Raw genomic sequence first — 26,788 nt, forward strand, 5'->3', positions numbered from 1 at the left:
TTTCTCAAATTGGGGGTCCTGACCCCAAAGGGAGTTGTAGGAGGGTCACAAGGTTATTTGGGGGGAGGGGGTGTCACGGTATTGCCACCCTCACTTGTGTGTGCCTTCAGAGCTGGGCGTCAGAGAGCAGTGACAGTTGTCCCAGTCGCTCAGCTCTGAAGGCAGCGCCCCCCACTGCAGCACTCTTCCACCAGCACAGCTGCATCTATGCTAGAAGTTAGGTTGACAAACTATGTCAATCAGGGGAGTGTTTTTCCACATCCTTAAACAGTGTAGCTAGTTCAACCAGACATTTAAGGGTAGCCCAAGTAGGGTAACCAGACAGCAGGTGCAAAAAATCGGGACGGGGGTGAGGGTAATAGGCTTTTATATAAGAAAAAGCCTCAAATATCAGGACTGTCCCTATACAATCAGGACATCTGGTCACCCTAAGCCCAATACTTTTTATTAGACCAACTTCTGTTGGTGAGAGATACAAGCTTTCGAGATACACAGAGCTCTTCTTTAGGAATGTTTCTGTCATTGTCGGAACATCACTTCCCCCAACAACATTGGCTATGCTGACACAGAGCACTCTCTCCTTGATGTAGCTGTGTGGACAGGCGGGTTTTGTCGCTCAGGGGTGTGTTTTTCCACACCCCACTCTGGTAGCTAAGCCGAGGTGTTAAATGCAGCCCAAGCCCTGGAGGATTGTGCAGTCCTGCTCCGCGGACGAAAACCCCTCCCTGGCCTCGGCTCTGCTCAGGGCGCGCCCAGGAGCCTGGCCCTGGACTGCGTTCAGCCTGGCGTGGCAAAGGCCTGTGACAGCTTTGGCGCCCACCTATGGGCGTTGTCGCCGTGAGCGTGCTGCGGAGGGTGTCCCCCGGGGAAGTACCGCCAGCCCCGGGACTGAGCGCCACGCGCTGCTTCGCCTGCCCCCGGGAGGGACCCTGCCCCCGCCCGCACGCAGAGGCGGCAGCCGAGCCCCGTCAGCCGGAGCCGGGGCGCGCGGGGAGCCAGCCCCGTTACGGGGGCTGTGGGGGAGAAACGAGCGCCTGGTCCCCCTCCGCCCAACACGTGGCGCCTACCCACGTGCTTCCGGCCGCCAGGCGCTTCCGGCGCTGGGGGGTGACGCGCGGCGCGGGGCGGTGACGTCTGCGGTTGCCAGCCTGAGGCTGAGCGAGAAGTGGAAGCGTCCGGGCCCCGGTAAGAAGCCGCAGCTCCGCCCCTCCCCCCCGCTGGCGGGCGGCCCGTGGGGAGCGGGCCTGGGGGGCGGGGCGAGCCCCGGGCGTGCGTGGGGCGGCCGGGCCCTGACGCGGCCCCCGCGCGGGGCGGGCCTGGGACCAGCCGCGGAGCCCCGCGCCCCCTGCTCTGCGGCGCGGGGGGCTGCCAGGCCGGGCCTCGGTTCCCTTCCCCGCCGGCAGCAGCGCGGCGCTCGGCTCAGGTTCCCGCTCCGGCCCCGTGCTGAGCCCGCGGAACTGCCGGCCACGGGGCCCGAAGCCTCGCGGGGGTTTCATCGGTGGCCGTTAGCCGGCCCGGCCAGGGGCGCACCCCGCTGGTGGGAGCGACCCCACCTCTCCCAGGGTCAGGAGCTGGGGTTGGGCGACGGGCTGGGTCACGTAATAATTGTCCGGCTCCGTTCGCGCCCTCTGAGGCACCTGGCCCTGCCCACGGCTGGAAGCCGAGCTACGGGACCCCGTGTGGGAGGGAGCCCTGGCTCACTTTACAGGGTAAATGGAGAGGACCGACTGGCGGGACTGTCATTCTGTGTATGAGCTCACTTGCGTAGAGCGAAAGTTTGGGGGAGCTGAGGTTTTCATCTACGAACACTTAACTCTTATATAGTGATTTTCATCAGGTCTCAGAGGGCTTTACGAAGGACATCAGTTGCTCATCACATGCAAATACTGTCTGGAAGTGCTGGTGTTATGTTTTTTGGGAGCATGATGGGAACGGTTTACCGTGCACAAGTTTCCCATCCTCAGGTTCTTTGAATTGTGTGAGAGAGATGGGTGGAGGAGAGAGCGTGAGGAAGAGAAGAACAGTGCAGGTGGAGAAAGTTGCATGAGCCAGCCCCACCAAATCAGATGTGTGTTTGTGGATGTGGGTAAAGCAGTGATAGAGCCTTGAATTTCACCTGCTTTGTGTCCCTGCTGTCACAGTGGCCCTGCCCTGCCTAACAAAGCTGACCACAGGAGCAGCTCTCAAAGACTGTTAACTCAAGTTTCCTTCCTGGGCTCCTATGGCACTCTGCTAAATTGCAGAAGTATTTGTCATCCAACACTCTGGAACCAGTACCAATGGCTATGCTAACCGGGAGGAAACAAGGAGGAGGGAGCTGCAGAATAAGAACAAAAACAAGAAAGCCCAATAATTAGAAAGCAAAGAGGAAAAGGACAGAGAGTGCTGAGGTAGATATGGGCAGGAGAGGGAGAATGGTCAGAAGGAAGATGCCGCTGCCTGTGATGCATGGCATGAGGAGACATGGGGAGGGCATTCCAATCTCTTCCAAGGGGTTTTTCACCAGAAGAATGTTGGGAGTCACTTCTATACAATATTGTGCTTCTGGGGTTTTCTTGGATTTGCTCCATCTGCAAGTTGTGGCACCGGAGCTACCTTTTGGCTTGAATTAGAGCTGTTAGTCCCTCACCCACCTTGTTGCTCTATCTGTTAGAGCAGTCATTTGAATGACATTTCACTATATAATAAATAAAACATTAGCATCTACTTTCATACCAATAAACCTAAATGCTCAATTTTTTTCACTAGCTTGAATAATGTGATTTGATGCAGAACTCTGTCTCCATTGAGGGGAAAGAAGGAACGCACTTAGTGCTATTGTGACTTTGTGAGTCCTTGAATTTTTCTGCAGGTATCAGCTGTGTAAACAGGCTGAGTAAGTTTGTCCTTTGGCTTTGCACTAGATTGACTTGTGTACAGCAGTATTCCACAAGCTGCGATTCATGGTCTCTTGAAATGTCTAGAAGGGTATAAATATAAATTGCTCTTTCAGTCTGACAGGGACGTTGTAGTCCAGTGTAGGAACAGCCAAGGCTAGTTCCTTGGCTGTTCCTAATAAATGAAATACTGCCTCAGTTAAAAACCAAATCTGGCTTGCATGTGTTACAAATTAGGAAGTTATTCCATGGCAAACCAGCAAAACTCTAGGCTAAAAGTTAAGCTATTTTACTTTCCATACTGCCTGTATTTCTGTAGGGAAGGACAGGTGGAGTGGTCTGCCGAGTGTTGCATCTGATTATTTTAATGCTCTGATGAAGAATTAATAACTTTTAGAAGAAATAGTAAGGATCAACAAATGGACTGGGCTTCCTTTCCACCATTAGCTGGCCTCTTTGGGTATTCCTGCCAGCTCCCGTAGTGCTGAAATGGTAGGAGTGCTAGCATAGACCAGATCCCAGCATTCTTACCAGTGATAGCAGATCTAGACAACGTTGCTGTAAAAACATCTGTGTCCTGTCTCCATTAGTGTTCCCATCATGGATATTGTTTCCCAATTAATGCTAGTGTAGGCATGGCCTTTGTCTGCAGTACTGCAACACTGTTTCCATGTAAGATCACCTACTGTAATAGGTACTAAGATACCTTAACAAGAAATGAATTTTGTTAGGTACAGCTAAGCATCCATAACTGAATTCCCTTGCTCTTTTCAGTTTCAGTTCAATGCTTAATTTTAATGAGTTAAAAGGTATCATTAAACATTGAAAAAATGTATCAAGGTAGAGCGCTTGTGTACTCCTTCAGTTTTAATAGATGTGAAAGCAGGCATACTGTTTTTAATGGTGGGTTCTTAGATGTGTAGTTAAATTGTCTTAACTCTTGGATTCCTAATTGAAAAAATCCTCCCCACTAAGGCACTTCTGGTTTGATTTTTAAACTTTAAGAATTGTAGCTGCTGCTGCTAACCACTGCTTTGTGATTGTCATACCTGTTCTTTCTTCAGCCCCTCTCCCCACGTCTGGATGGAGCACACTTTAAAGTGAAATGACAGACCAAGAGAATAACAACAGCATCTCAAGTAACCCTTTTGCAGCCCTCTTCAGCTCCCTAGCTGATGCCAAGCAGTTTGCAGCAATCCAAAAACAGCAGCTGAGGCAGCTCACTGGTAAGAGGAGAAGGGAGACCAAACAATGCAGCTCTGGTTGCAGAGGGTCTTCCCTAACCACATATCTCTAAGGTTATCATACTCTGGTATGTGTTAACTATTCAGGTTCAGTACCCTGGGCAGGTTTGGGACCATCCATAAACAGAAATATTTTTCAGGCCTGGACACTTGTAGCCAGGAGTCAGAATTGTCGGGTGGCCACAGTATTATTTGTATGTCAATATAGCATCTTACTTTGTGCACTTGAGGCCTGATCCAAAGCCCATTGAATTCACTGGGAGTCTTGCAGTTGACTTCAGTGAGCTTTGGATCAGGCCCTAAATTGTTGAGCCAACTTTTTTGTAGTCCACTAGAAAATCTTGGGGGAGAAGCCTGATCTGAATTCAGGACTGGGAGCCAGAGACACCTGAGTTCTGATCCCAGACTGAACACTGACTCTTGCTTTGACCAGGTCACTTGTGCCTTGATTCCCTTCTCTCCTCCTCCCCCCCCCCCCCCCCCCCCCCCGAAGTCCTGAGCACAGGGAGCTGTGGGTGCTTGGCATCAATCTTGCTGCCTCCATTTGGGGAATAATTATATCAGCTATGTCACAGGAAGTCTTTACAAATTAATGTTCTAAAGATGGACATTAGTGTATAAGGGCTAAATATTATTATTTAAAGCAATACTCTTGTCTTACCACATCCATATGGGAGTCTTTGGGGACACAAGGAGGGAGAATGGGAACTGGGCCATGCACCATTGCAGAAGGCAAGTTGTAGAAGTAGCAAGAATGCTTGGGAAAGGGTGTGGATGTCTCCTTGGCCGTTCACCAACCAATCTGAATGGGCAGGGTGACTTGTTTCTTACCCACAGAGTGTAGTGCTCTATTTTATTCTGACAGTAGGTCTACTTTGCTTTTCAGTAGCAATTTATCTGACGTGAAAGGTTTAAATTTCTTGTTCTAAGACTTGCACTGTTTGACAGGTGCCTATGTTCAGACAGTCTTTTCAGAGATAAATATTTTTAAATGGCACTTTGTATTCTACAAAACAAAATGCCATTGCTTCCTTAATTCTTCAGCGTGGCGTGCAGACAGTGTATGGGCCTGTAACTCTTCTCCATGGCAGTGCCAGTGATGCTGGCAATCGATGAATATAGTGTGTAGACAGGACACAGGGTTCTTTATCAACTTGTTGTCCAACCCTGGTCTGAGCAGAGTGTTACAAAATGGTGTACATCACAGCCTACATCATCACTACCTTCAGCAGAACTGCACTATAACCATAGTGTGCTTACTGCTGTGCTTGCCAGATAATGAATAATTCATGGTTTTACATGTAGAAACCTAAGCGTAGGTGTTTGAAATCAGTGGCGGCACAAAGATGGGCAGGAGCTGTGCATGTCACTGATAGTGCTTCCTTGGGTTAGTTCAGCCCTTTTTGTTCCCAGAGACACACTGCTTACCCCTCATGCTGCAGTGTTAATTTCTTCCTGGGCCAGAGACATGTTTATTTACTATCTTCTCTTTTCCAGCAGATGAAACCTCAGCCAGCCAAGATGACTCAGATAACAGTGTATCAGAGAGTCTGGATGACTGCGACTACTCTGTGGCTGAGATCAGCCGCTCCTTCCGCTCCCAGCAGGAGCTGTGTGAACAGCTCAACATCAATCACATGATCCAGAGGATCTTCCTCATCACCCTTGACAACAGTGAGTGGACATGCAGTGAAGACTTGTGTTACCCACCAGACTCTCAGGGTTACAAGATTTACTTGGCAAGCACAATAACTCAGCCATGGGAGTAGTTATGAGTGTGTGTTAGTCTGGAGCAATCTTGGCTCCCAGGGGTTGAGATTAAGTCTGAAGACTAGTGTCAGATGCGTGTGACTGCACACTGCATATAGTTATGGTGTACCCTCCTAGGTAGCAGAAAGATGTAACAAATCTAGTGTAAAGGCTCTATTTAGTTACAGAGGGGTAGCCGTGTTAGTCTGAATCTGTAAAAAGCAACAGAGGGTCCTGTGGCACCTTTAAGACTAACAGAAGTATTGGAGCATAAGCTTTGTGGGTGAATGCCCACTTCATCAGATGCAATACATCTATTTAGTTGTAAATCAACATGTTTTAATGGTTATATAAGCCAATGAGAATGCAGCTTTCTTTAGAAAATAACTGAACTACAAATGGAAAAGTTTGATTAAAATTGATAATTTAAATTGAGATTTTCCACTTGGTGATTTAAATCAATCCAGCCTGGAATAAATGTAAAGCGCTAAAATGGAGTTTGTATTATCCCCACTTGGCATGACCATGCAGCTAGGATATGATTCACATCTTGCTTTCCTAAAACCCCAGTCGGTGGTGATGTGTTAGCCCCTTATTTGTAAAGTTCACTTTTAGGGATTGGATGGGAAGTGATTTACTTGATCATCAGGGTGATTTATTCGATGTTTCATAGAAATGTAGGACTGGAAAGGACCTTGAGAAGTCATCAAGTCCAGCCCCTGTACTGTGGCAGCACCAAATAAATCTAGACCATCTCTCACAGGTGATTGTCCATCCTATTCTTAACTACCCCATTGTTAAAAAGTTTTTCTTAATATCTAACCTAAATTTATCTTGCTGTAGATTAAGCCCATTACTTCTTGTCCTACCTGCAGTGGACATGGAGAACAATTGATCACTGTCCCTTTTATAACAGCCCTTAATATATTTGAAGACTATCATCAGGTCCCTCCTTAGTAATCTTTTCTTGAAACTAAACATGCCCAGTTTTTTTAACCTTTCCTCATAGGTGAGGTTTTCTAAACCTTTTATCATTTTGTTGCTCTCATCTGGGCTCTTCCATTTGTCCACATTTTTCCTAAAGTGTGACTCCTAGAAGTGGACACGGTACTTCAGTTGAGGCCTCCCCAGTTCTGAATACAGTGGGACAATTACCTCTGTATCTTACATCTTAACTGGATGCTCCAGTTAGTGCACCCCAGAATATTAGTTTTTTTGGAACTGCATCACATTATTGATTCATATTCAGTTTGTGATCCACTATAACCCACAGATCCTTTTCAGCTGTACCACTATCATCTGGCCAGTCATTCCCCATTTTGTAGTTGAGCCTCTGATTTTTCCTTCCCAAGTGAAGTATTTGACATTTGTCTTTATTGAATTTCATCTTGTTGATTTCATATGAATTCTCCCATTTGTCAAGTTCATTTTGAATTCTAATCCTGTCTCCAACATACTTGCAACTCCACCTGTCTTGGTGTCATCTGCAGATTTTATATGCATGCTCGCCACTCCATTATCCAACTCATTAATGAAAATATTTAATAATACTGAACCCAGGCGTGACCACTGTGGGACCCTACTAGATATGCTGTCCCAGGTTGACAATGAACCACTGATAACTACTACAGTCTTTCAACCACTTGTGCACCCATCTTACAATAATTTCATCTAGACCTCATTTCCCTACTTTGATTATGAGAATGGTATGTTGGACTGTGTCAAAAGCCTTACTAAAATCAAGATAATCATGTCTACACTTCCCCCCCACCCCACTATGCCAGAAACGCAGGCAAAGAAGGAAATTAGGTTGGCTTGGCATGATTTGTTTTTGACATCCATGCTGGGTATTCCTTATAGCTGTAAGCACCTCGAGGATGACACTAATAATTTGATCCAGTACATTTCCAGGTATCAAAGGTTAGGCTGACTGGTCTATAGTTCCCCTTTTTAAAAATAGGTATGTTTGCCCTTCTCCAGTCCTCTGGGACATCACCACCTGTCCTCCACGAGTTCTTGAAGATAACATAATGGTGCCAAGATTGCTTCAGCTAATTCCCTAAGAACCCTAGGAGGAATTTCATCAGGACCTGCTGACTTGAGTACATCTAACTCATATTCTTTAACCTGTTCTTTCCCTGGGTTCTTAACATTGTGTTGAGCGACTGATCACCATTAACCTTTTCAGTGAAGTCTGAAGCAAAATAGGCATTCAACACCTCAGCCTTCTTGATGTCATCAATTATTAGCTCTCCTTCCCCATTAAGATGAGGACCTATAGTTTCCTCTCGTCTCTCTCTCGCTCCTTTTGTATTTAAATAACTTCTTATTGCCTTTATGTCCCTTGCTAGGTGCAACTCATTTTGCTCATTAGCCTTTCTGATTTTTGTCTCTATGTGCTTGTCCTATTCTTTTGTATGCCTCCTTAGCAATTTGTCCATGTTTCCATTTTGTGTAGGATTCTTTTTTGATTTTCAGCCCATTAAAGAGCTCCTGATGGAGCCATATTCTGTCCTATCTTTTCCTCGCATTGGAATAGTTGGAATTGTGCCTTTAATATTGTCTCCTTAAGAAACTGCAAACTCTCCTAAACTGCTTTATCCCTTAGATTTTCTTCCAGTGGGAATCTACCAGTTCTCTGAGTTTGTTAAAGATTGCTTTTTTGAAGTCCTTATTCTGCTTCTCTCACTTCTTCTTTTCCTTAGAATCATGACATCTATCATTTCATGATCACTTTCACCCAAATGACCTTCCACCTTCAGATTTGCAGGCAATTTCTCCCTGTTGGTCAGAATCAAGTCTAAAATGGCTGTTCTTCTGCTTACTACTTCCACTTTCTGAAACAAAAAGTTGTTCTCAAAGGCAGGAAAGAATTTTGCACCTTTCTTGGTGTCATTTGGCTATGGGTGAAGAATGTGATAATCCCAGTGGAAACCAATTATACGTTGATTGACTGGCCTGGTATTAAAATACCTACTAGAGCACACTTTGTTCTTGCAAAGTGAGCTTCTGTATGTATGTGTAAATTGGGAAGTTCGCTGTCTTATGGGGCTGGCTTTAGTGAACATTGGGATATTACAATTAAAATGGATTTTTCCCAAACTGATTCTTAAACAGGATTCTGGTGTGTACCTGTGTGTTGTGCAGTGGATGTTGTATTGTCGTTTGTGTACCTTTTAAAAGATAACTGGTATATCATGTTCTAGAGTGAAACCTGTTTTTAAGCAATCATGCAAAAACCACTTGCTCAGAAGAGAGAGCTTTTAACTAAAGGTTCAACAGAATTCTATAGGAAACCTTATGGCAGGAGGATGGGGATATTTGATAGTTGTTTACAGCAGTTAGCTCCCTCTAGCAGGCAAGGTCCAATGTGCTGAACGCACTGTCGGTAGGCACATATTTGTGGTGGTTTGTTTAAGTGGATTTGATTATCCCCAGGTGATCCCAGTATGAAGAGCGGCAATGGAATTCCTGCTCGCTGTGTGTATCTGGAGGAAATGGCTGCAGAACTGGATGAACAAGACTGGCTTGACATGGAAAACATTGAACAGGTATCACCACTTCTCTGTCAACTTGTCTCTTTCAGGTTGGTGTCTGGCAGTCCTGAGCTAAAGAAGGTGCAGTGATTAATAAGCAGGTACCTGATTGCCGCGTATCTCCTCAAAAGTCCAGTCCCAAGTGGCTATTTAATGACTCCTATTTAAAGATCAGGTCTGCATAAAACATTAATGATATGGGAGGAGAGCTTAACTCGTGCACATGTTACTGAGAAACCAGCGTGCTCGGCTCTTTTTTTGTTGTTTTTAGACTAGGCTAACAATAGACCTTCTTTTGGTAATTTGCTTTGGGAAGCAGCGGCTGTGGAGAGCCAAACTGGCTGCATTCTGGGCACTGGGAAGGCACTGTGGGTTAGGTATAGGTGGTTATTTCTCACCAAATCGAGAAGGTGTCATTAATTTCTGTTCACGGCTTTTGTTAGCTGAAATTGAGATTTTACTGATGGGGACGGTTTAGTTCTTACAGTGCACAAAAAATCTGGCTCTCGGCTACTAACAGTAACTTGAACTCTGCTCCTTCCCTGCACAGCATATTAGAGTTTACCCTCAAGTGCAGACTTGTTCACTAATGGTCAAATGTGCTGCTGCCTGTGACAACTGGGCTGGAAGTGACTTCAGGCTTAGTGGCTGTGAGCTTTGGAGTGCTTATAGGGTTAGCTAATACTAGCTCCTCCTAGTGGCTGCAGAGATCTGCTGCCAATGTGGGAGACTGAATGGGAAGATACAGGTTAGGAGTATGGTGACGGAATGGATAAAATCCCAAGGCCTCTCCCACTCCTCCAGTTTAATTTGCTGTGTCCGCCCTCTGGAAGGTAAGAACGCCTTTGCTTATAACAGTGGACAGTGGGAGTTGGTGCTCCAGTACTCAGTTCTGCCACCATCCACCTCATCAAAACATTGTAAAGAGACCTGCTCCTCTAACAGGACTGTCATGCTAATGCTTGTCAGGTTTTTTTTCCAAAGACAAGGGTTACAGACCCCTATTAGTAAAACTGCTGTAAATTTTGAAGGTGGGTGGAGAAGCTGTTGGCCTAGCAGACTGGGAAAAGTCTGAGAACCACTGGTCTAGCACTGAACTCTGTACATTTCTCAGTAGGGAAGGAAAGCCTAATGGGCAAAAAGGAGCTGTGTTAGGATGATTTGGTGTGGGGTGTTTTTTGTGGGGGGAACGAGGAGGGTTGTGACTTTAGACACTTGGGATTGTGTGTTTATTTTCAGTATATTTTTAATTGTGTGTCTAGGCACTCTTCACCCGCTTGTTGCTCCAGGAACCAGGAAATCACCTGATTTACATGACCTCTGTCAGCACACAGAATCTTTCAGCAGATAGAGACGCAGGAGAGAAACAGATTCTTCGCTACTTATATGCCTGTTTCCAGAGATCAAAGGAAGAGGTAGGTAGGCAGCCTTGGGAAGGGGAAGTAGCATCATATGCGGTCTGATTACTGACCTGAAATGAGCAAGTGGGCAGACTATCCACATATACCGGTACACTTCAGGGGACATCATTCCTTCTGTCTCAATTCCTCTTTCCATGCAGATAACCAAAGTGCCAGAGAACCTGCTGCCCTTTGCGGTTCGCTGCAGGAATCTGACTGTGTCGAACACTCGCACTGTTCTTCTCACCTCAGAGATCTATGTCAACCAGAATGTCTATGAGCAGCTGGTGGACCTGATGCTGGAGGCACTGAGAGGAGCACGTAAGTTTATAACTACGTCTCTTTCTCCTGGCGGGTTAGTAGTTATCCTCAGATGACCAAATATTGTTGCTTTTTCTTTCCACTTTATAACAAGAACATCAAACCCAACTTCTCTGCTATTTAAGGTCCAAGCTTGACATTCAGAATCAAGTGAGCCATGTAAGCAGTAGATAGTCTTAGAGAAATGCCTAAAGTAATAGGGCAAGTTTGGTGGCCTCAGGACAGCTCAAGGTCTTGTGTAAAGGTGAAAGTAAAACCAGTTGACGCTAGCAAGACAAACTAACCCCACTGATAGAAACCTGTGGTGAGTGCAAAGCTGGCTGAACTGTATTTTACCCTTTGAGGGTCTGGACATTTTGTTAACTCTTTGTCTTGTATATTTTCATAAACATAATGGGTAAAATCCTGGTGCCCTTGAAATCGAAGGGAGTTTAGCTATTGACTTGAAAGGGGCCAGGATTTCACCCACTGTAAATAACAGATCTGATCTAATGTACAAATTAAAATCCAAACTTATAAGTTACCTAAGGGGCAAGGAATAAGAATAAGTTCTTTAAACATCTTGGAAGAGGTGCATCTGACCATGTCAGGAACCTTAACTAATAGGTCAATTCCTAGAGTTTAAAGTAACCTTTGAACAGGAGCGAGTAGAGCCAGAAATGGGATGGAGCCTGTGAACAGCTCAGTTCTTTTCAACACAAAGTGTAGGGGAAATTGCCATCTGCTTTCTTGGCTTTCTGTGTCACTAGAGAAGTTAACACTTTGGGCCAAAGTGCAGTCTATGGATACCAGTCACCCAAGGGCCCCTCCTGGGGTCCACTGAATTTTATGGGATTGGTATTGGGAGGAGAACTGGTCTATGAGAGTGAGTCTGTGTCTGTCTGTCTCTCTCTCTCTCTCACAAAGTATTCTACAGAATAAAATATTGAGACCCCCCCCCTCTTTTATAAGGGATTTAAAATCAGAGGGGAAGTTCAAGTACGTTTAGTTAGTGTCCTTATCCCATCTGAAAACACAACTATGTCCACTTGGCAGGAGGAAAATGTGTCTAGTGATAAGAATGTTTCTAATGTCCTTGTCAAGCACAATTGGTTCTACTTAAAATGTGTTGGAAATTCTTGTCTCTTGATTTAAATTATCCCTAAGTAGTCAATATCTCAGGAGTCTCTAGATATGGACTTGCTAAAGCATGAGCTAACCCATGCAGCCCCCCAGAGCTTGCTGTACACGTGACCCGCCGTCCTGCTATGGCTGGTATTTGACAATATGATGTTACCTAATTGGCTGATGGTGAAGGATTATAACGAGATGAGCCTGAAGTGTTAATGGGCTGAAGCCACTAAAAAATACTTTAAATATTTCTGTTAAATGTTTTTCTACCCCTGCCCTTTACTTCTTTTCTTAGACTTTGAAGATGTGACTGAGTTTCTTGAGGAGGTCATAGAAGCCTTGACAATGGATGAGGAAGTACGGACATTTGGGGAGGTCATGGTTCCTGTGTTTGATATTCTGTTGGGTAGAATCAAAGACCTGGACCTTTGTCAGAATCTGCTCTACACATATCTGGATATGCTCCTCTATTTCACCAGACAGAAAGATATAGCACAGGTAAGTGTGTGTTAGTGCTGGTGAAAAGTGCCAGCTGTCCCCTGGAAAAGTGCTACACAGGCGGCAGCAGAGCAAATTCCCTCTACACTGTCCCACTAATATGCCTCTGCCATTACCCAGAAAGACTACCTCTACATAAAAGAGAGTAATTCACTTTCTGTGGCCCTTTGACGCTTAGCCTTGCTGATGAGCTCGCCAACAAGGAGAGAAACTGAATACCTCCACAGGCTGGTGGGTCTGATGTAGATGTACCTTCCTGTGCGGTGGCTCATGGCTTTTGCTTTGGCTTTGTTATGAAATGACAGGCTGGATATGTGCAGGGCTCACATTCTGCTCTGGTGAATGTGCACTCTCAGTAAAGTGTGCTGCTATGACCCATGCATTCCAGCTGTAGTAAAGGGATTGTGTATTGGCTGCGTGCAGCATCCTACGTGATTCACAAATTATGTATTTATCTTCATCCTCTATGAGAAAAAAACAAGAGCGAGAATGAAATAATTTGTTCCCACGTTCCTTCTCTAACAAGTTACTCCTACTGTTCTCTGACCACTCCCAAATCAACAGGTTCTCTTCATACTTTTATGAACAATAGCATGCACCTCTTCTGTCTCTTTAGGTTTTTGTAGACTACATTCAACCAAAGGACCCCACCCATGGGCAGATGTATCAGAAGACCCTGCTAGGAGTCATCTTGAGCATCTCCTGCTTGCTAAAGACCCCAGGCGTAGTGGAGAATCATGGATACTTTCTGAATCCATCCCGATCCAGTCCACAAGAGATCAAAGTGCAGGAGTCCAACATTCATCAGGTCGAGCTGAAGTGCATCAGTGCCACTTTCTAATACTGAACCACAGTGTGTATTCCTAAGGAAAGGAAGCCTTGTAATGGGTTACAGCAAACGACTTGGGCTCAGAAGATCTGGGTTCTGTTCCAGGCTCTGCCACAGGGTGGCTGTATGACCTTGGCAAGTCACTCCACCTCTGTGTGCTGTGATGCTGTTTCCCCACCTGTTCAATGAGGATAGCACAGACCTCACAGGGTGTTGGGAGAATAACTCCATGGATGTGGGTAAAATGCTTTGGATTGCTCAGATGGAAGGTGCTGCAGAACTGCAAAATCTTAAAGAACTTTCTAGACATTAATGAATGAAGCATCACAAACCCTGGAAGATAGCTGTAATCCCTGTTCTGCAGGTGAGAAGACTCAAGCACAAAGGTTCCCCGTAGAGAGCCTGGCAGATCCAGGAGCAGAACCCAGATCACCTGGCTCCCAGTCATGTGCCCTACCACAAGACCATCTTTCCACCCAGTCACCTATAAAGAAGTTTGGTTTTACTTTCCATTGAAACAATTCATTATATCTCTTAAAGTGTCCTCCTTGCTTTTTGCTGTTGGCTTCAGGGTTGCTCTGCTCATCACATGTTGTCTCTGACAGGAGACACTGGTAAGGGGGCGTGGGAGCTACACCTAAACACCTATGGGTATGTCTGCACTCCAGCTGGGAGCATGCTTCCCAGCATGGGGTCGACAGACTCGCACTAACTCCCTCTGAGCTAGCGCACTAACAATTGTCACGTGAACCCACAACTCCGGCTAGCCACCTGAGCTCGGACCCAGGGGCAGACAGGTTTGGACTTGGGCTGCTAGCCCGAGTCACTGCCCAGGCAGCAATGTCCACACTGCTATTTTTAGCATGCTAGCTGGAGCAGAGCTCCCATGAGTGTCTAGCCAGGCCGGGAGGCAAGCTCCCAGCGGCAGGGTAGGCAGGCCCTAAGGGACTTTCCAGAAGATTAGGATGACTTGTGAACTCTCAGACCAACCTTGGAAAGTGCAAGTGAAATGGGTCTTTTTCAAAAATGCCTTCAATGATGGATTGGGTTTATTTTATTTTTTGTAACAGTTTATGGCCCAGTTCCATGAGAAAATCTACCAGATGCTGAAGAACCTGTTACAGCTGTCTCCAGAGACCAAACACAGGATTCTGTCCTGGCTTGGAAACTGTCTCCATGCCAATGCAGGCCGTACCAAAATCTGGGCTAACCAGATGCCAGAGATCTTCTTCCAGATGTATGCCTCGGATGCCTTCTTTCTGAATCTAGGAGCTGCCCTCCTGAAACTGTGCCAGCCATTCTGTAAACCCAGATCTCCTAGGCTTCTCACCTTCGATCCCACCTACTGTGCCCTGAAAGAGCTGAATGAAGAGGAGAGGAGAAGTAAGAACGTGCATATGAAAGGTAGGTATGCTAGAAATGTTATGCTCGCCTTGTGTTGCATTTGCTTCCATCTGGGCTCACAAGCACTTTGTCTCCCCTACAACACTATACCTCATGCCTCTCCAGGAGGAAAAGGAGGCAACGGATTAGATGGGTAGTGGGGAAGGAATAAAGAAGCTGAAAAAAGTTAAAATATCACCCACACCAAGTCGGGTCTTTCTGACTGTGCTGAAGTCCCCTTCCCAGACCCAGCGGGGCAGTGTTAATTCACTGGTGCTTTTAATTTATTTAAGGCTTGGAAAAAGAAACATGTTTGATTCCAGCTGTGACTGAGAAGGAGCCAGAGTTTGCCCACAGCTACAATCTGGTGACTGAGAATTTAGTCCTGACACAATACACCCTCCATTTAGGATTTCACAGGTAACTCCTCTGCTAGCCTTGTAAGTCCAGGAAATGGTGGTTATAATCAGTGTTGATAACAGGGAAGTGCCACACAAACCTTTATTTCTTATGGATGTATTTTAAACCAGGGTGTGTGCAGGCTTGAGAGAGAGATTCTTTTGCCTAGGCTCAGGTAACATCTGGTGTTCTCAAATAACAGAAGAATGCTAAAATCATAAGGGAAATGTGTGTTTTTAGTACCACTCTGTATCCATTCAATATTTAAAAAAAAAAAAAAAAAAAAAACCAGCCAGAAATACTCTTGAACAGGGAGTATCCTTCCAATATCTGAGGTCCAACACTGTTATGCCTGTTTTTCTGACTGTGCTGATGACACCTGAGCTCCAGGCTATAGCTAACAATTCAGCCTGGGGTTTATTTCACCTGTGCTCAAATTAAAAGCTAACAAGCCCATGAACCAGGCGTTATCTTTGGGCCTACTGAAGAGTTGGACCCCTGGTTTGACTTTGATAATGTCTGGTTCATGGGCTTGTTAGCTTTCATTATCATTTAGCTGCTGATCTTTCCCCAGAAGAGAAAAGGCCCATGTCTCCTGTCTGTACTGGAGAGTGTAACTGTCTCAGGATACTTGTACTCTGTAGAATATTTGAACTGCCATAGTGAGTGGGTTTCATTTTAAGCAGGTTAGGAAGATAACTGGCTGCTCTTCTCAGGAAGTGGTGGTCTGGACGCTAAAATGTACTGTTCCCTTAGCCTCCCACTGTGAATTGTTGCCGGGATACTGTGAGGTCACTAATGATCCAAGCATACTCGCCTTCCGTGTGGTTTATTATCTAAATATAGAAATAGCCGAAAATTATGCAAATGGCTTTGTTGCTGGGAAACTGAAAATGTATGCAAGGAAACATCACCACATTACCTAGAAAATCCCTGACTTTGGTAATCTGAGGATTTACAACTGCATAGGCCAAGCTAGCCATCTGGTGCAGTTAGCACCGGTGGATCACCAGATTTTTCATTCTGCAGACCAGTTTGTAAGAGAGCTCCTTTTCTGGAACTACACCCTCCCAATCGCTCACTGTCTGATTCTGATAGTATTCCATTCGGCAGACCACCAGGCAGTGTTATTCATGGGGGATAATTTGAGGACAGTGGATTAAAATAACGCTCACTCAGTTACATCCTTCTTTCTGCTTATTCAGATGGAATGGAGCAGTTTCTAAAGCTGGTACTGTGCCCTGCTTTTTTCTGCCCTCTCAGCTGCTTCTGCCAGCTGCACAACACCACTCAGTATTACACAGGCAGGGTAAAAGTAGGTGCACATTTATGAGCTGTGTGGGCAATATGTATTAAATCTATTTTCATCTAGTCTCTGGTATTCTCATTTTTGTTTTGTGGGCAGGTTGCATGATCAGATGGTAAAGATAAACCAAAGCCTTCACCGGCTGCAAGTAGCCTGGCGAGAGGCTCAACAAAGTTCCAGCCCTGCAACAGACAGTCTGCGGGAGCAGTTTGAACGCCTGATGACTGTCTATCTCTCCACCAAAACATCAGTGACTGAGCCACAAATGCTACAGAACTGCCTGAATTTGCAGGTGTCCATGGCAGTTCTCCTGGTCCAGCTGGCTATAGGAAACCAAGGGACTGAGCCTATAGACCTGACATTCCCTTTGCCAGTCGTGGAGCACAGTGCACTGGCTTACGTACCAGGTGAATGAGATCACTCAAGATCACTGCTTTTCATTAAGACAAACACACCTTTAAAGGGAGAGGGCCAAGCAACTTCTCACCTTAAAATTACTTTAGTATCCTTTTCAGTTTGCATTATATATACAGTATATGGCCTGACTCTTTCAGAGGTGCTGAGTGCCTGCATTTTGCAGGAACTCAACACCTTGCAAAATCAGGGCTGTAGGCCCTGTACAGAAACAATGTGAAGTTCTGCTCCAAAATTTCAAGAGTGCAGATGACAAAGTGATGAGCATCATAGAAATGACTGAGAGCGTAAACTTGTGATTCTAAACCGATTGTGCAAGCTAAGCCAGGTTTGGGCTGGATGTGTGCTGGCATGGGAATTGTCCATGGAAATTCTGAATTTTAGATAGCGCTGTTCTGTGTCAGCGCTGAACCAACACCCCTGTTTGTTGACAGGGGTCACTGTACTGATGGAAGTGCTGTCTTGCAGATGAGACAAACTAAGGTCCTGGCCCCTTTTAAAAGTATCAGGCACTTTCTGTACGAGCTGAAGTGTCCAATCCCAATATCCTGCCAAATTCCAATTTAGGCAGAATGTAATTACTCATCTAACATTTCCCCTGCAGTTTCAATTGGATATGGATCCTTCAGCTGTGGTTTACAGTTATGTACTGCTAAGCAGCTACCAAATTTCACCCCAAAGGTGACTTGCCTCCATGGTGGGGTGAAGTGATCTCCGTATACAGTAAATTGTATCAGTTTGGGGATCCTTTCGAATTGTATTTTTTTTTTTTGGTAAATACAAGCTGTTCCTGTTAGGTCTAGGGATACAGTTTTTACAGGCTGTGCTGGCATCCTCAATAATTGCTTCATTTGTTCATTGGCATTAAACAACCATGTTAATTTTAATCACCATTAGAAGCACTGGGGGGGAAACATAAAGGGAAGGATAGAAAAGAGTGCCTGAAGGAACTTCCTGAGGAGACACTAATACTTATGACTTCTGTTCACAGAATTCTTTGCTGATAATTTGGGTGATTTCTTCATTTTCCTGCGGCGTTTTGCTGATGACATCTTGGAGACTTCTGCAGACTCTCTGGAGCATGTCTTTCACTTTGTTACTGTTTTCACGGGTGATGTAGAGAGGTAGATAAGTTTCCAGCCCTTTGTCCTTTTACATTTACTGCAAAGCATCCAGAGAGAGAAACAAACAAGTAAAAATCATAAGGGGTGTCTTGAGGTTTGATGTAAACGTTAATGACTCAGCTGATCTACCGGAGCAATAGCCAAGAATTTTACCCACGAGAGGCATAATAAGCAAAGAACTTTACCCCAAAGCACTTGGGCTTCATGTAAGGCACAAATGGGAGTTCAGCATTTAGTTCCTTGTTAAAGCCAAATTAACTGTAATGTTGGGAGCCTATCTAGTTACAACTGGTTGTTAGTGAACTTTGAGTCACGATGGAATGCCTGACACTTGCATTTCCATTAAATGTTGTTCCCCGGTCTTCCCCATACGTCCCCTGAAGGAGGAAGCTGAAGTACGTCTCCCAAAATTGTTTTCACAATCAGGTGTTTTATATTTGTGTCAAAAAAAAAAAAGGGGGGGATTTTCACAGCATTTACAGTTGTAGGGAAGAGTGCTGGGGCATCAGGAGGGGTAGTCTGGTTTATCACTTCTGCAGAAGCAAGTGAGTGTGTGTACAATAGTGTGTTTACATGTAACAGATGAGGTCAGCACATCTCCATCTATCTGAAAAGCACCTGAAAAATACTTCCTTTTATTGTTCTACTACTACCATGATGCCTCAAACAAGGAAACAAATAGGTATTGTGTGTGTGTACAGCGGAACTTGGGCTTGGTGAGCACCACTTGTGATTGCTTGGCTAGGGATCAGAAATTACTTTCCAGAATCCATTGGTGCTAATGTCTTTGCCCCTCACTTACACTGATCACTGGGGCTTTTGATTGTAAGGGTCAGACTGAAAGAAATTTCAAACCAGATTTTTATTTCCAAAGACAGGAAATAATTTTGCACCTTTTTGTTGCTGTTCAGCTGCGGGTAAAGAACATTACAACTAAGGGCTGGGCCAGTTAGAGAGAGTTATAACCTTAGTGACCTGCTGTGGCACTAGGGGACAGATGTTCAGAAATGAGCGCTTGCAATTCCAAGTTAAGTCACTGGGAGCTGCAAGTGCTCAGCACCTTTGAAAACCAGGCCCCAGGTACCCAGTAGAACTTGTGCTGTCTTTGAAAAATGGAGATTTTGTTTTATGTTCATGACTGATTTGGGAAATTTCCTGCTTTCTGCAATTGGATGTTTTGCTAATGATCAAAATAGGGGTTGTCTAGATTGGTCTATTTTAGTTGTTTCTGAGACATCTGTTGCCTCGGTGCTTGTTGCCTAAGCACTGAACAAAATTATGACCAGAGTTATTGATCCTTGTGGTAAGATACCATTGTGTACACTGTGTTCATGCTATTCATTTGTTAATATTTGTGTGTGCATAATTATATTCATGGCAACAACAGGAGCAGGTAAACTCCATCTTCTCCCTGGGGTGCTATTTGCAACTGCCCAGCATGGGAGTTGGGAGACCCGGGGTCTGTTCCCACTTCTTTCACTGACTCTGCAGTTTTGGACAGGTCACTAAACCCCTGTGCCCCACCTATATAATGGGGACAATAATGCTTACCCAACCTTTGCTGAATGCTCTCAGATATATTAGTAAGAGCACTCTGTAAGTTCAAAATACTTCTGCTGTTCTATAAGTAGGAGACAGAGGCATTAGACAGGTTCAGCACATAGCTGATATAACAGAATGTTTGCCACCAAAACACATTTGGGCTAGGGCAGAAGAGCCACAACTGATGAGCAAGCACAATGTGCAGTAGTATGCATCACCGAGAGTGTGTTCTAGGAGGGATGAGGCCAAAAGCTTCAACCTTCACTCCCTTTGTAACCCTTCTGTCTGAGGTTTAACCACTAGTGACTGAGAACGACCATGGCATGCTGTTAGGAATGCAAGTGGTAGGTCAGGTTATGTCAGAAGTTTGGCTGCACAAGTGTAGTGGTGTTAGCCAGCCCTTCCCCATGTGGATGGCCTCAATCTTTGGGATTCTCTTTGGTCAGTCAAATTCCCCTTTTGCTCTAAACTGCCCTATTATATCGGATTTTCTTTTCCAGGATGAAGAATCCTCACCTGCGAGCCAAGCTGGCAGAAGTGTTGGAAGCAGTGATGCCTCACTTAGATCAGGTCCAGAACCCACTTGTCTCCAGCATGTTCCATCGCGAGCGAGTGTTCTGCTCCTACCACCACGCTGCCCATCTTGCAGAGGCACTCATCAAGGTCTTTGTGGATATTGAGTTTACAGGTAAACAGGGAAGGGGAGGGATTTTGTCTCTTACCCTGAGAAGAATCTGTGGGAGGATGTCTGCATGCTTTGACATACCTTGTTCTATTGACAGTGGTGCACCAAACCTAATCTTTTCAGGCTTGGTCAAATCCATTAGACCATATTAGACAGATGGCACTTTAGCAAAAATGCAGCTATTTTGAATTGCTGATACATGCAAAACTGCAACATATCAGGAAAATAGATGCTCTGGAAAGCTACATTTCACGGTCTAATCAGGTCTATTAACGTACTTATCTAGCCATGCCCACTAGGGGTTCCATCCTGCTCCCATTGAAGACAGCAAAACTCACATTGATTTCAGCATGAGCCTGCTCAGCTGAGGGGGAAATGAGCACATTTCCACACTCACAGACCTTCCATAGATAGCTTTTCTCAGAGCCCCCCCCCCAGACACATTTGTATTCTTACCGCCCTACATCCCAGCCACCATCCCAGCCAGGATTCTCTTCTCCCTCTTGATCACCTCAGTCCGAGAGGGAGAATCACTACGGAGCAAGGAGAGCTGCTCCCCTCTCCTCTCACAACCAGAGTCTAAGTATGTTGCCTCCACAGCATTTCTGGCCCCTGTTTCCTGGACCCGGAACTCTGCATTCGACTGGCCCTTGCACACTAATTTTATATCCTGACATTGTGCTCGAACATAATTATCGTTTATTCAGGGTCCTCATCCCTAAGAGGTATCCAGCAGCTCAGTAGACTGAATCAGCACTGCTTGCCTTACATGCTTAGTGGTTAATCCAGCTCCCACTGAAGTCAGTGATAGCCTTGCTACTGACGTCCATAGGAACAGGATTGAGCCCTTTGTCTGATGCGGGGTGGTTGATGCTGTGTGCTTCAACTTGGTTGCTTCCTGTGAGCTGACAGTCAGCACTTGTGCTATTGCAAACCACTGCCAGGGAAGTGGTTTCAACAACACAAACACAGTAAACTCCCAAGATACTGTTATTAACTGGGATGCTTATTCCAAGGGAAAATGGAGCAAAAGCATCTGATGTACCAGTCATTTTTTAAAAGTCTCTCTTACTTTCAAAGGCACTAGCGTTGGCCTCTTTCCTGTTTCTTTGAGGTAAAGAGGCCTCAAAATCAGGACAGTTTATCTCCCCTGTTAACTTTAACAACTCCTTTAAAATAGTACAGGAACCTCTCGGATGTCAGAGTCCTGTCATCTTCCCCAGACTGAGCCAGACCGGTTGCTTTAGTTGGGTAAAACTCTCCAAGTGCATGTAAAGTCTGTATAAAATAAAGTCCCTGGGCTCTGTGAAGCTTATACAATATTGGAGCTGCATAGCAAGAAAAGATCATGCAACAATGAGTCCGGTGATAATAGCAAGTTTATATTTGAAAGTAGCATTTAGTTGACTCTTGCTTCCTGACTTTGGCTGTGTTTCAGGAACCTGCTGTGAAAGTTATTCCTTGCTGAGCAGGTTGCACTGGGAAGTCAGCTTTTGAGTTTTCTCAAGGAAGTGAGCAAGTGTTGCTCTCCCCTGGCCTGATGCTAAGTGTGAACTGTGGAGAGGTTAAAAATACAGTGCCGATTCTTGCTGCTGAATTGAAACTTCCTCTCCCTTTTGCTTTTATTTAGGGGATCCACATCAGTTTGAGCAGAAGTTTAACTATCGTCGACCCATGTATCCCATTCTCAGGTACATGTGGGGGACAGATTCATACCGGCAAAGTATAAAGGTAAGCTAAGATAAACACGTCAGTAGTTTGTTTGGTTTGTACAATGCTGTATTAAGTGTTGAGTTATGTGTCCTTAAGTTTGAACTGTGGTGGAGCATTAACTCATCATTTCTGTGTGTGACTTGTAGGGTCTGGCTGATTATGCCTCGGAAAACCTAGAGGCAATGAACCCTCCTCTCTTCCTACGCTTCCTTAACTTGCTCATGAACGATGCCATTTTCCTGTTGGATGAAGCCATACAGGTAGGGCTTGGAAGGCGCTCTAGCTGTGGCACCAGAAGCAGGCACAGCTCCTGTGTTTGAGATGGCTGATTAAAATACCAGACCTATATCACAAGTGAAATTAGGCTCATCCTAGCTCCTAGTGATGTGTGTCTACATCAGATGCTTTTCAAGCAGTTTGGCAGAGTTCAGCTAGATTGATAGTCTGCTCAGGAGAAACCAAGAGGTGGAGTAGTGAGAGGTGCTGGAGGGCATGATTGAAGGACATTGGCAGAACTGTGTTGGGACCTGGGACTAGAACCCCAGGGCTCTTGCAGACCAAGATCAGTATTGGGTTGGTGTGGCTGGAGGGAGGGAGGAAGCCAAAACAAAAGAAGGTTTTTCAGGTCAGGACTGAAGTACATTGGCACAGTCGTGAGGAAGCCTACCTGTTGCTTATCTGAGCTATAACTGGCTCATGTGAGTCTTCTTGCAGTTTGTGATTACCAAATCCCTCTGGCCTCCTTTGCAAATGCCTTGTTATCTTAACAGATGCTGCTGTCTCAAGACAGCCTTGTCCTTTGGGCTTACAAGGCATCAGACCCAGATGAACTTCTTTGTCCCCAGCGTGTGATTATTTTCTAACCCACATCTTTTGGAGCTGCTTCTTGCTACTATAAAAAGGGCCCTTTGTTTGGAGAGCTCAGCTGTATGTCCCATGGTGGAAGTGTGGGCCTGGGGACTAGCAGATGAGCCAGGCAGCATAGATGTAACCCACCTGCTTGAATGTTTATAGGTTCTTCCTAATGTTGCTTGTGGTTTAAGTGAATGTTCTGTGTTTTTGTTTGTTAAACGTATGTGGCCGTGGGAGCCTTGTGTAAACTCAGAGAGAAGAGCTCCTGTCACTGACAGAGTTGGCTCGTTGTGGGACTTACTGTGACCTGGAGCTCTGCTGTGTGAGGTTCACTACATCACCGGGAATACAAAGAGATCCACAGCTGCAAAGAAACTTAAAAGTTACTTCCGTGTTATGGCTGAATCTTACTTAACCCCAAGAAATGAAATCCTTGATTAATCTGCTTCACCCTTTACTCAATCCTTCTCCGCCCACCTACCAGTTTTTCTCTCCTAGTTTCCCTGATCCTTTTTGAGGCCCCATGTAATTGTTGCTGATCTCTTGTTCAGCCGCAGTGAACTAAACTCTCTTTGGAATCTATCAGTCAGCGCTTCTGCTGGTGGTAGGAAGCTCGTGAGAACTTGTGCTGACATGGCAGAGGAGAGGTCCAGTCTGTAAATTGGGTTCTGTTGTGCCTGGCACCCAGAACTTCAGCTGATACTCTGGGTTAATTTATTTCCTTTCTTGGTTTTGGTTTATTTGTGTAATTGGTGCTGGTGACAAATACCCAATTGAAAGTACTTAGACTTAAATCCTCTGTTTATCTACAAGCTACATTGATCACAGGCAGCAGCAGTTAAGGCTTCCCCAAAACTGCTCTGTCAAGTGACTTCAACCTACCCTCAAGGGAAGAGAGGAGTGCCTCCATGGTCCAATTCAACCCAGGCCCTCTTTCCTGAGGTTGCTAATTTTGTAGTGATGTTTCTCTGATGTGCACATCTGCCGTCTAAGAGACTTCCCGAGACCTACTGAACTCCTGGAATGATTTCCCATCTGAGAGGTGATGAAAGCATTCTGAGCTTGCCAGGTTTACTAAGTAGACCATTGCTCACTTCCTCTGCTTTATCTTTACAGTACCTCAGTAAAATAAAAGTTCAGCAGATAGAGAAGGACCGTGGTGAGTGGGACAACCTGTCCCAGGAGGCTCGTCGGGAGAAGGAGTCCAGTCTGCAAATGTTTGGTCAGCTGGCTCGCTTCCACAACATCATGTCCAATGAAACCATCGGAACCCTGGCCTTTCTGACCTCGGGTATGGACAGCAAATCCTGCTGGCTGGGAATCGGAGAGTGGCAGTGGTGGGGAGAGCTTTGCCTGGTTTACGGGATTGGTGCAGAAAGGTTGATTTATTTTGATGCTCAGAGAGCTGTTGTCTTTTATTCCAGAGATTAAGTCCCTGTTTGTGCACCCTTTCCTTGCTGAGCGCATCATCTCCATGCTGAACTACTTCCTGCAGCACCTGGTTGGTCCTAAAATGGGAGCATTAAAAGTCAAGGATTTCAGCGAGTTTGACTTCAAACCTCAGCAGCTTGTTTCTGACATCTGCAACATCTACTTAAACCTTGGGTATGTGAGGGTGTGAGAAGCTGCAGCGGGGCAGGAGTCCTGGAGAAATAGGACCCCACTACACAATGGATTCATGTTGCTGGGATGGCAAAGAAAAATTATTTCTGGGTATTTATCTTGGTAATTCCATTAGCGGGATGCTGCTGAGGACCAAATTCTCTCCTGAGTTGACTGCAGTCAGCATAAATCCAACCAGAAATTATTTTGGGTTCTAAAACTTGTTTTTAAACCACCACCCCTCATCTGAGCAAATAAATGTTTGACTTTAAAGAGGGACTCCGAATAATGGAGAGTCTGTATATTAAGTATAGCAGACTTTTCTCTAGGAAATCTGGCCAGTATAATGCCATTTCATGTGATATATGTAGTTCTGTTTACACTGGGAGCTGAAGTCTGCTAGCTGTGATTGTGTTTAAACCTGATGGTGTCTAGCAGAGTTCTCTCACAATCCCCTGGCCAGTGTGTCGTGTGGTGGTTTTGTATGTTGCGATTTATTGATTTATTCATTTTGTCTTTTTTTTGAAAATCATGGTAGCCAAGCTATGCTATACACTGGCTCCTTGTCCCTGGTAGGATATAACACATTTTATAATAGCGTTTTAAAACACCCCCCCACCCCCAAACCATCCACACTAGCAAGGGAAAACACCTACAACCCTGACAGCAGTAGCTGAGTTTTTAAATATGGTTGTAGCTAGTGTAAAGCCTATCCCAGTGTGGAGACCGGCTAGAGGAAACGACTTAGCTGTTATGGTTATTATTCTTTCACTTTGTCATCTCCTGTATATGTTTACTGAAGTAATTCAGCTGTTGTGCGGGTCGATGTCTCTGCAGCCTAGCAAATCACTCCCTTTTTCACAAATGTCAACTCTTACATTCTCTTTCTTTTTGCAACTGTGGTTCAGCGATGAAGAGAATTTCTGTGCCACGGTGCCCAAGGATGGGCGCTCCTATTCGCCGACACTGTTCGCTCAGACAGTCAGAGTCCTAAAGAAAATCAATAAGCCTGGCAACATGATAGTGGCTTTCAGTAACCTGGCTGAGCGGATCAAGGTGAGAGGAGTAAGAGGGGAGGAGGACAGTGTTGGTGATTTCATCCATTTATCGATGGTCCCTCTAAGCAGAGTTCTCTATTCATATTTTACTATGAAAGTTCTTGAATGTGCCCCTCAGCTCCTTATCTGATTTATCTCTCTCCTTCTCCTTGTCTTCAATTGTGATTCCCCCCCAACACCCACTCACGTTCTTCAGTCTCACTCTTGCTCCCAGTCCCAGTATACCTCCCTGGGCTCCTCATCCATTCACAGTGTCGTTCTGTCCCGGGACTCCATTTCGCAGTTTCTTTGCCCTGGCAGTCCCACTTCTCCCCACCCGCATGCATCCTGGCTTCTTGTCAGATTTATCTCCTGTTTCCCCATCCATTGGTAGCCAGTCCTAGTCTCCTCCCACACCCTGACTCCCAGCTTCCCTCTCCCCTCCAGTCTGTCTCCCCATCCTCCTTGTGTCAGTCTGCTTCCCTGACCTCTACAGGGTCTATCTCTCGTCCCCCTTTGCATTCAGAGTAGGCAGCTTCCTCTTGCTCACTGCCTGGACAGCAGCAGCAGGGTCATTGAGGCTATGTCTACACAGGGATAAAAGGCACACGTCTGGCTGGGGTCAGCTGACTTAGGCTCGCAGAGCTGACAAATCATTGTGCAGACATTCGGGCTTGGGCTGGAGCCCGGGTTCTGGGACCCGGTGAGCAGGAGGGTCCCAAAGCTTGGGCTCCAGCCTGAGCCTCAACGTCTACACAGCAATTTTTAGCCCCAGAGCCTGATACAGCTGACCCGGGCCGTCCATGCTGTGAGTCTTTTATTTCTGTGCAGATGTACCCTGTGTGCACAGGAGAGACAGACTCTCTCCTCTTCCTTCCCATACCCGAACCTTGCACAGCCCACAGCAGCCTAGAGCCGCCGTTTTGAGTAAATTCCTGCTCAGACCCAGGCTGTAGCACGCCCAGTGCAGACAGAATCTTCTGGGAATTTAGTTGCTAATATCTAAGAAGTCTCTAATGAGCATATGTAAACTGCAATTTTTCCCCAAGGCCAAGTGTGAGCAGATTCTCACAAGGATGGCAAAAGGCACCTCCCTGATACACAGGCCAGCCCCTTGCCAAATTTCAAGTCCCCTCTCCAAAGTATGGTAGTGCTTGAGCTTTTAAAA

General features: G+C 45.6%; 1 protein-coding gene across 3 annotated transcripts in view; it reads left to right on the plus strand.

Moving 5' to 3' along the window:
- Positions 1–1,113: 1,113 nt before the first annotated feature.
- The window catches only part of UBE4A (ubiquitination factor E4A), a 29,703-nt gene continuing 4,028 nt past the window's right edge, over positions 1,114–26,788 (plus strand). Inside the window, exons 1-18 of one of the 3 annotated variants that reach the window (XM_024207284.1) lie at positions 1,114–1,185; positions 3,941–4,102; positions 5,618–5,794; positions 9,308–9,420; positions 10,668–10,820; positions 10,967–11,126; positions 12,532–12,734; positions 13,351–13,542; positions 14,634–14,967; positions 15,240–15,366; positions 16,751–17,058; positions 18,057–18,189; positions 20,232–20,419; positions 22,047–22,147; positions 22,276–22,389; positions 24,098–24,272; positions 24,406–24,586; positions 25,492–25,639. In XM_024207284.1, coding sequence (XP_024063052.1) covers positions 3,982–4,102; positions 5,618–5,794; positions 9,308–9,420; positions 10,668–10,820; positions 10,967–11,126; positions 12,532–12,734; positions 13,351–13,542; positions 14,634–14,967; positions 15,240–15,366; positions 16,751–17,058; positions 18,057–18,189; positions 20,232–20,419; positions 22,047–22,147; positions 22,276–22,389; positions 24,098–24,272; positions 24,406–24,586; positions 25,492–25,639 — 2,928 coding nt within the window. In that variant the 5' untranslated portion in view covers positions 1,114–1,185; positions 3,941–3,981. Of the gene's footprint in view, positions 1,186–2,856; positions 2,876–3,940; positions 4,103–5,617; positions 5,795–9,307; positions 9,421–10,667; positions 10,821–10,966; positions 11,127–12,531; positions 12,735–13,350; positions 13,543–14,633; positions 14,968–15,239; positions 15,367–16,750; positions 17,059–18,056; positions 18,190–20,231; positions 20,420–22,046; positions 22,148–22,275; positions 22,390–24,097; positions 24,273–24,405; positions 24,587–25,491; positions 25,640–26,788 lie in introns of those variants that run through there. The other 2 variants (XM_024207288.1, XM_024207287.1) reach the window with 2 other exon arrangements.

The sequence above is a fragment of the Terrapene carolina genome, unplaced genomic scaffold, assembly GCF_002925995.2.
Source record: "Terrapene carolina triunguis isolate 2854851 unplaced genomic scaffold, T_m_triunguis-2.0 Scaffold374, whole genome shotgun sequence".
Taxonomy (NCBI): domain Eukaryota; kingdom Metazoa; phylum Chordata; order Testudines; family Emydidae; genus Terrapene; species Terrapene triunguis.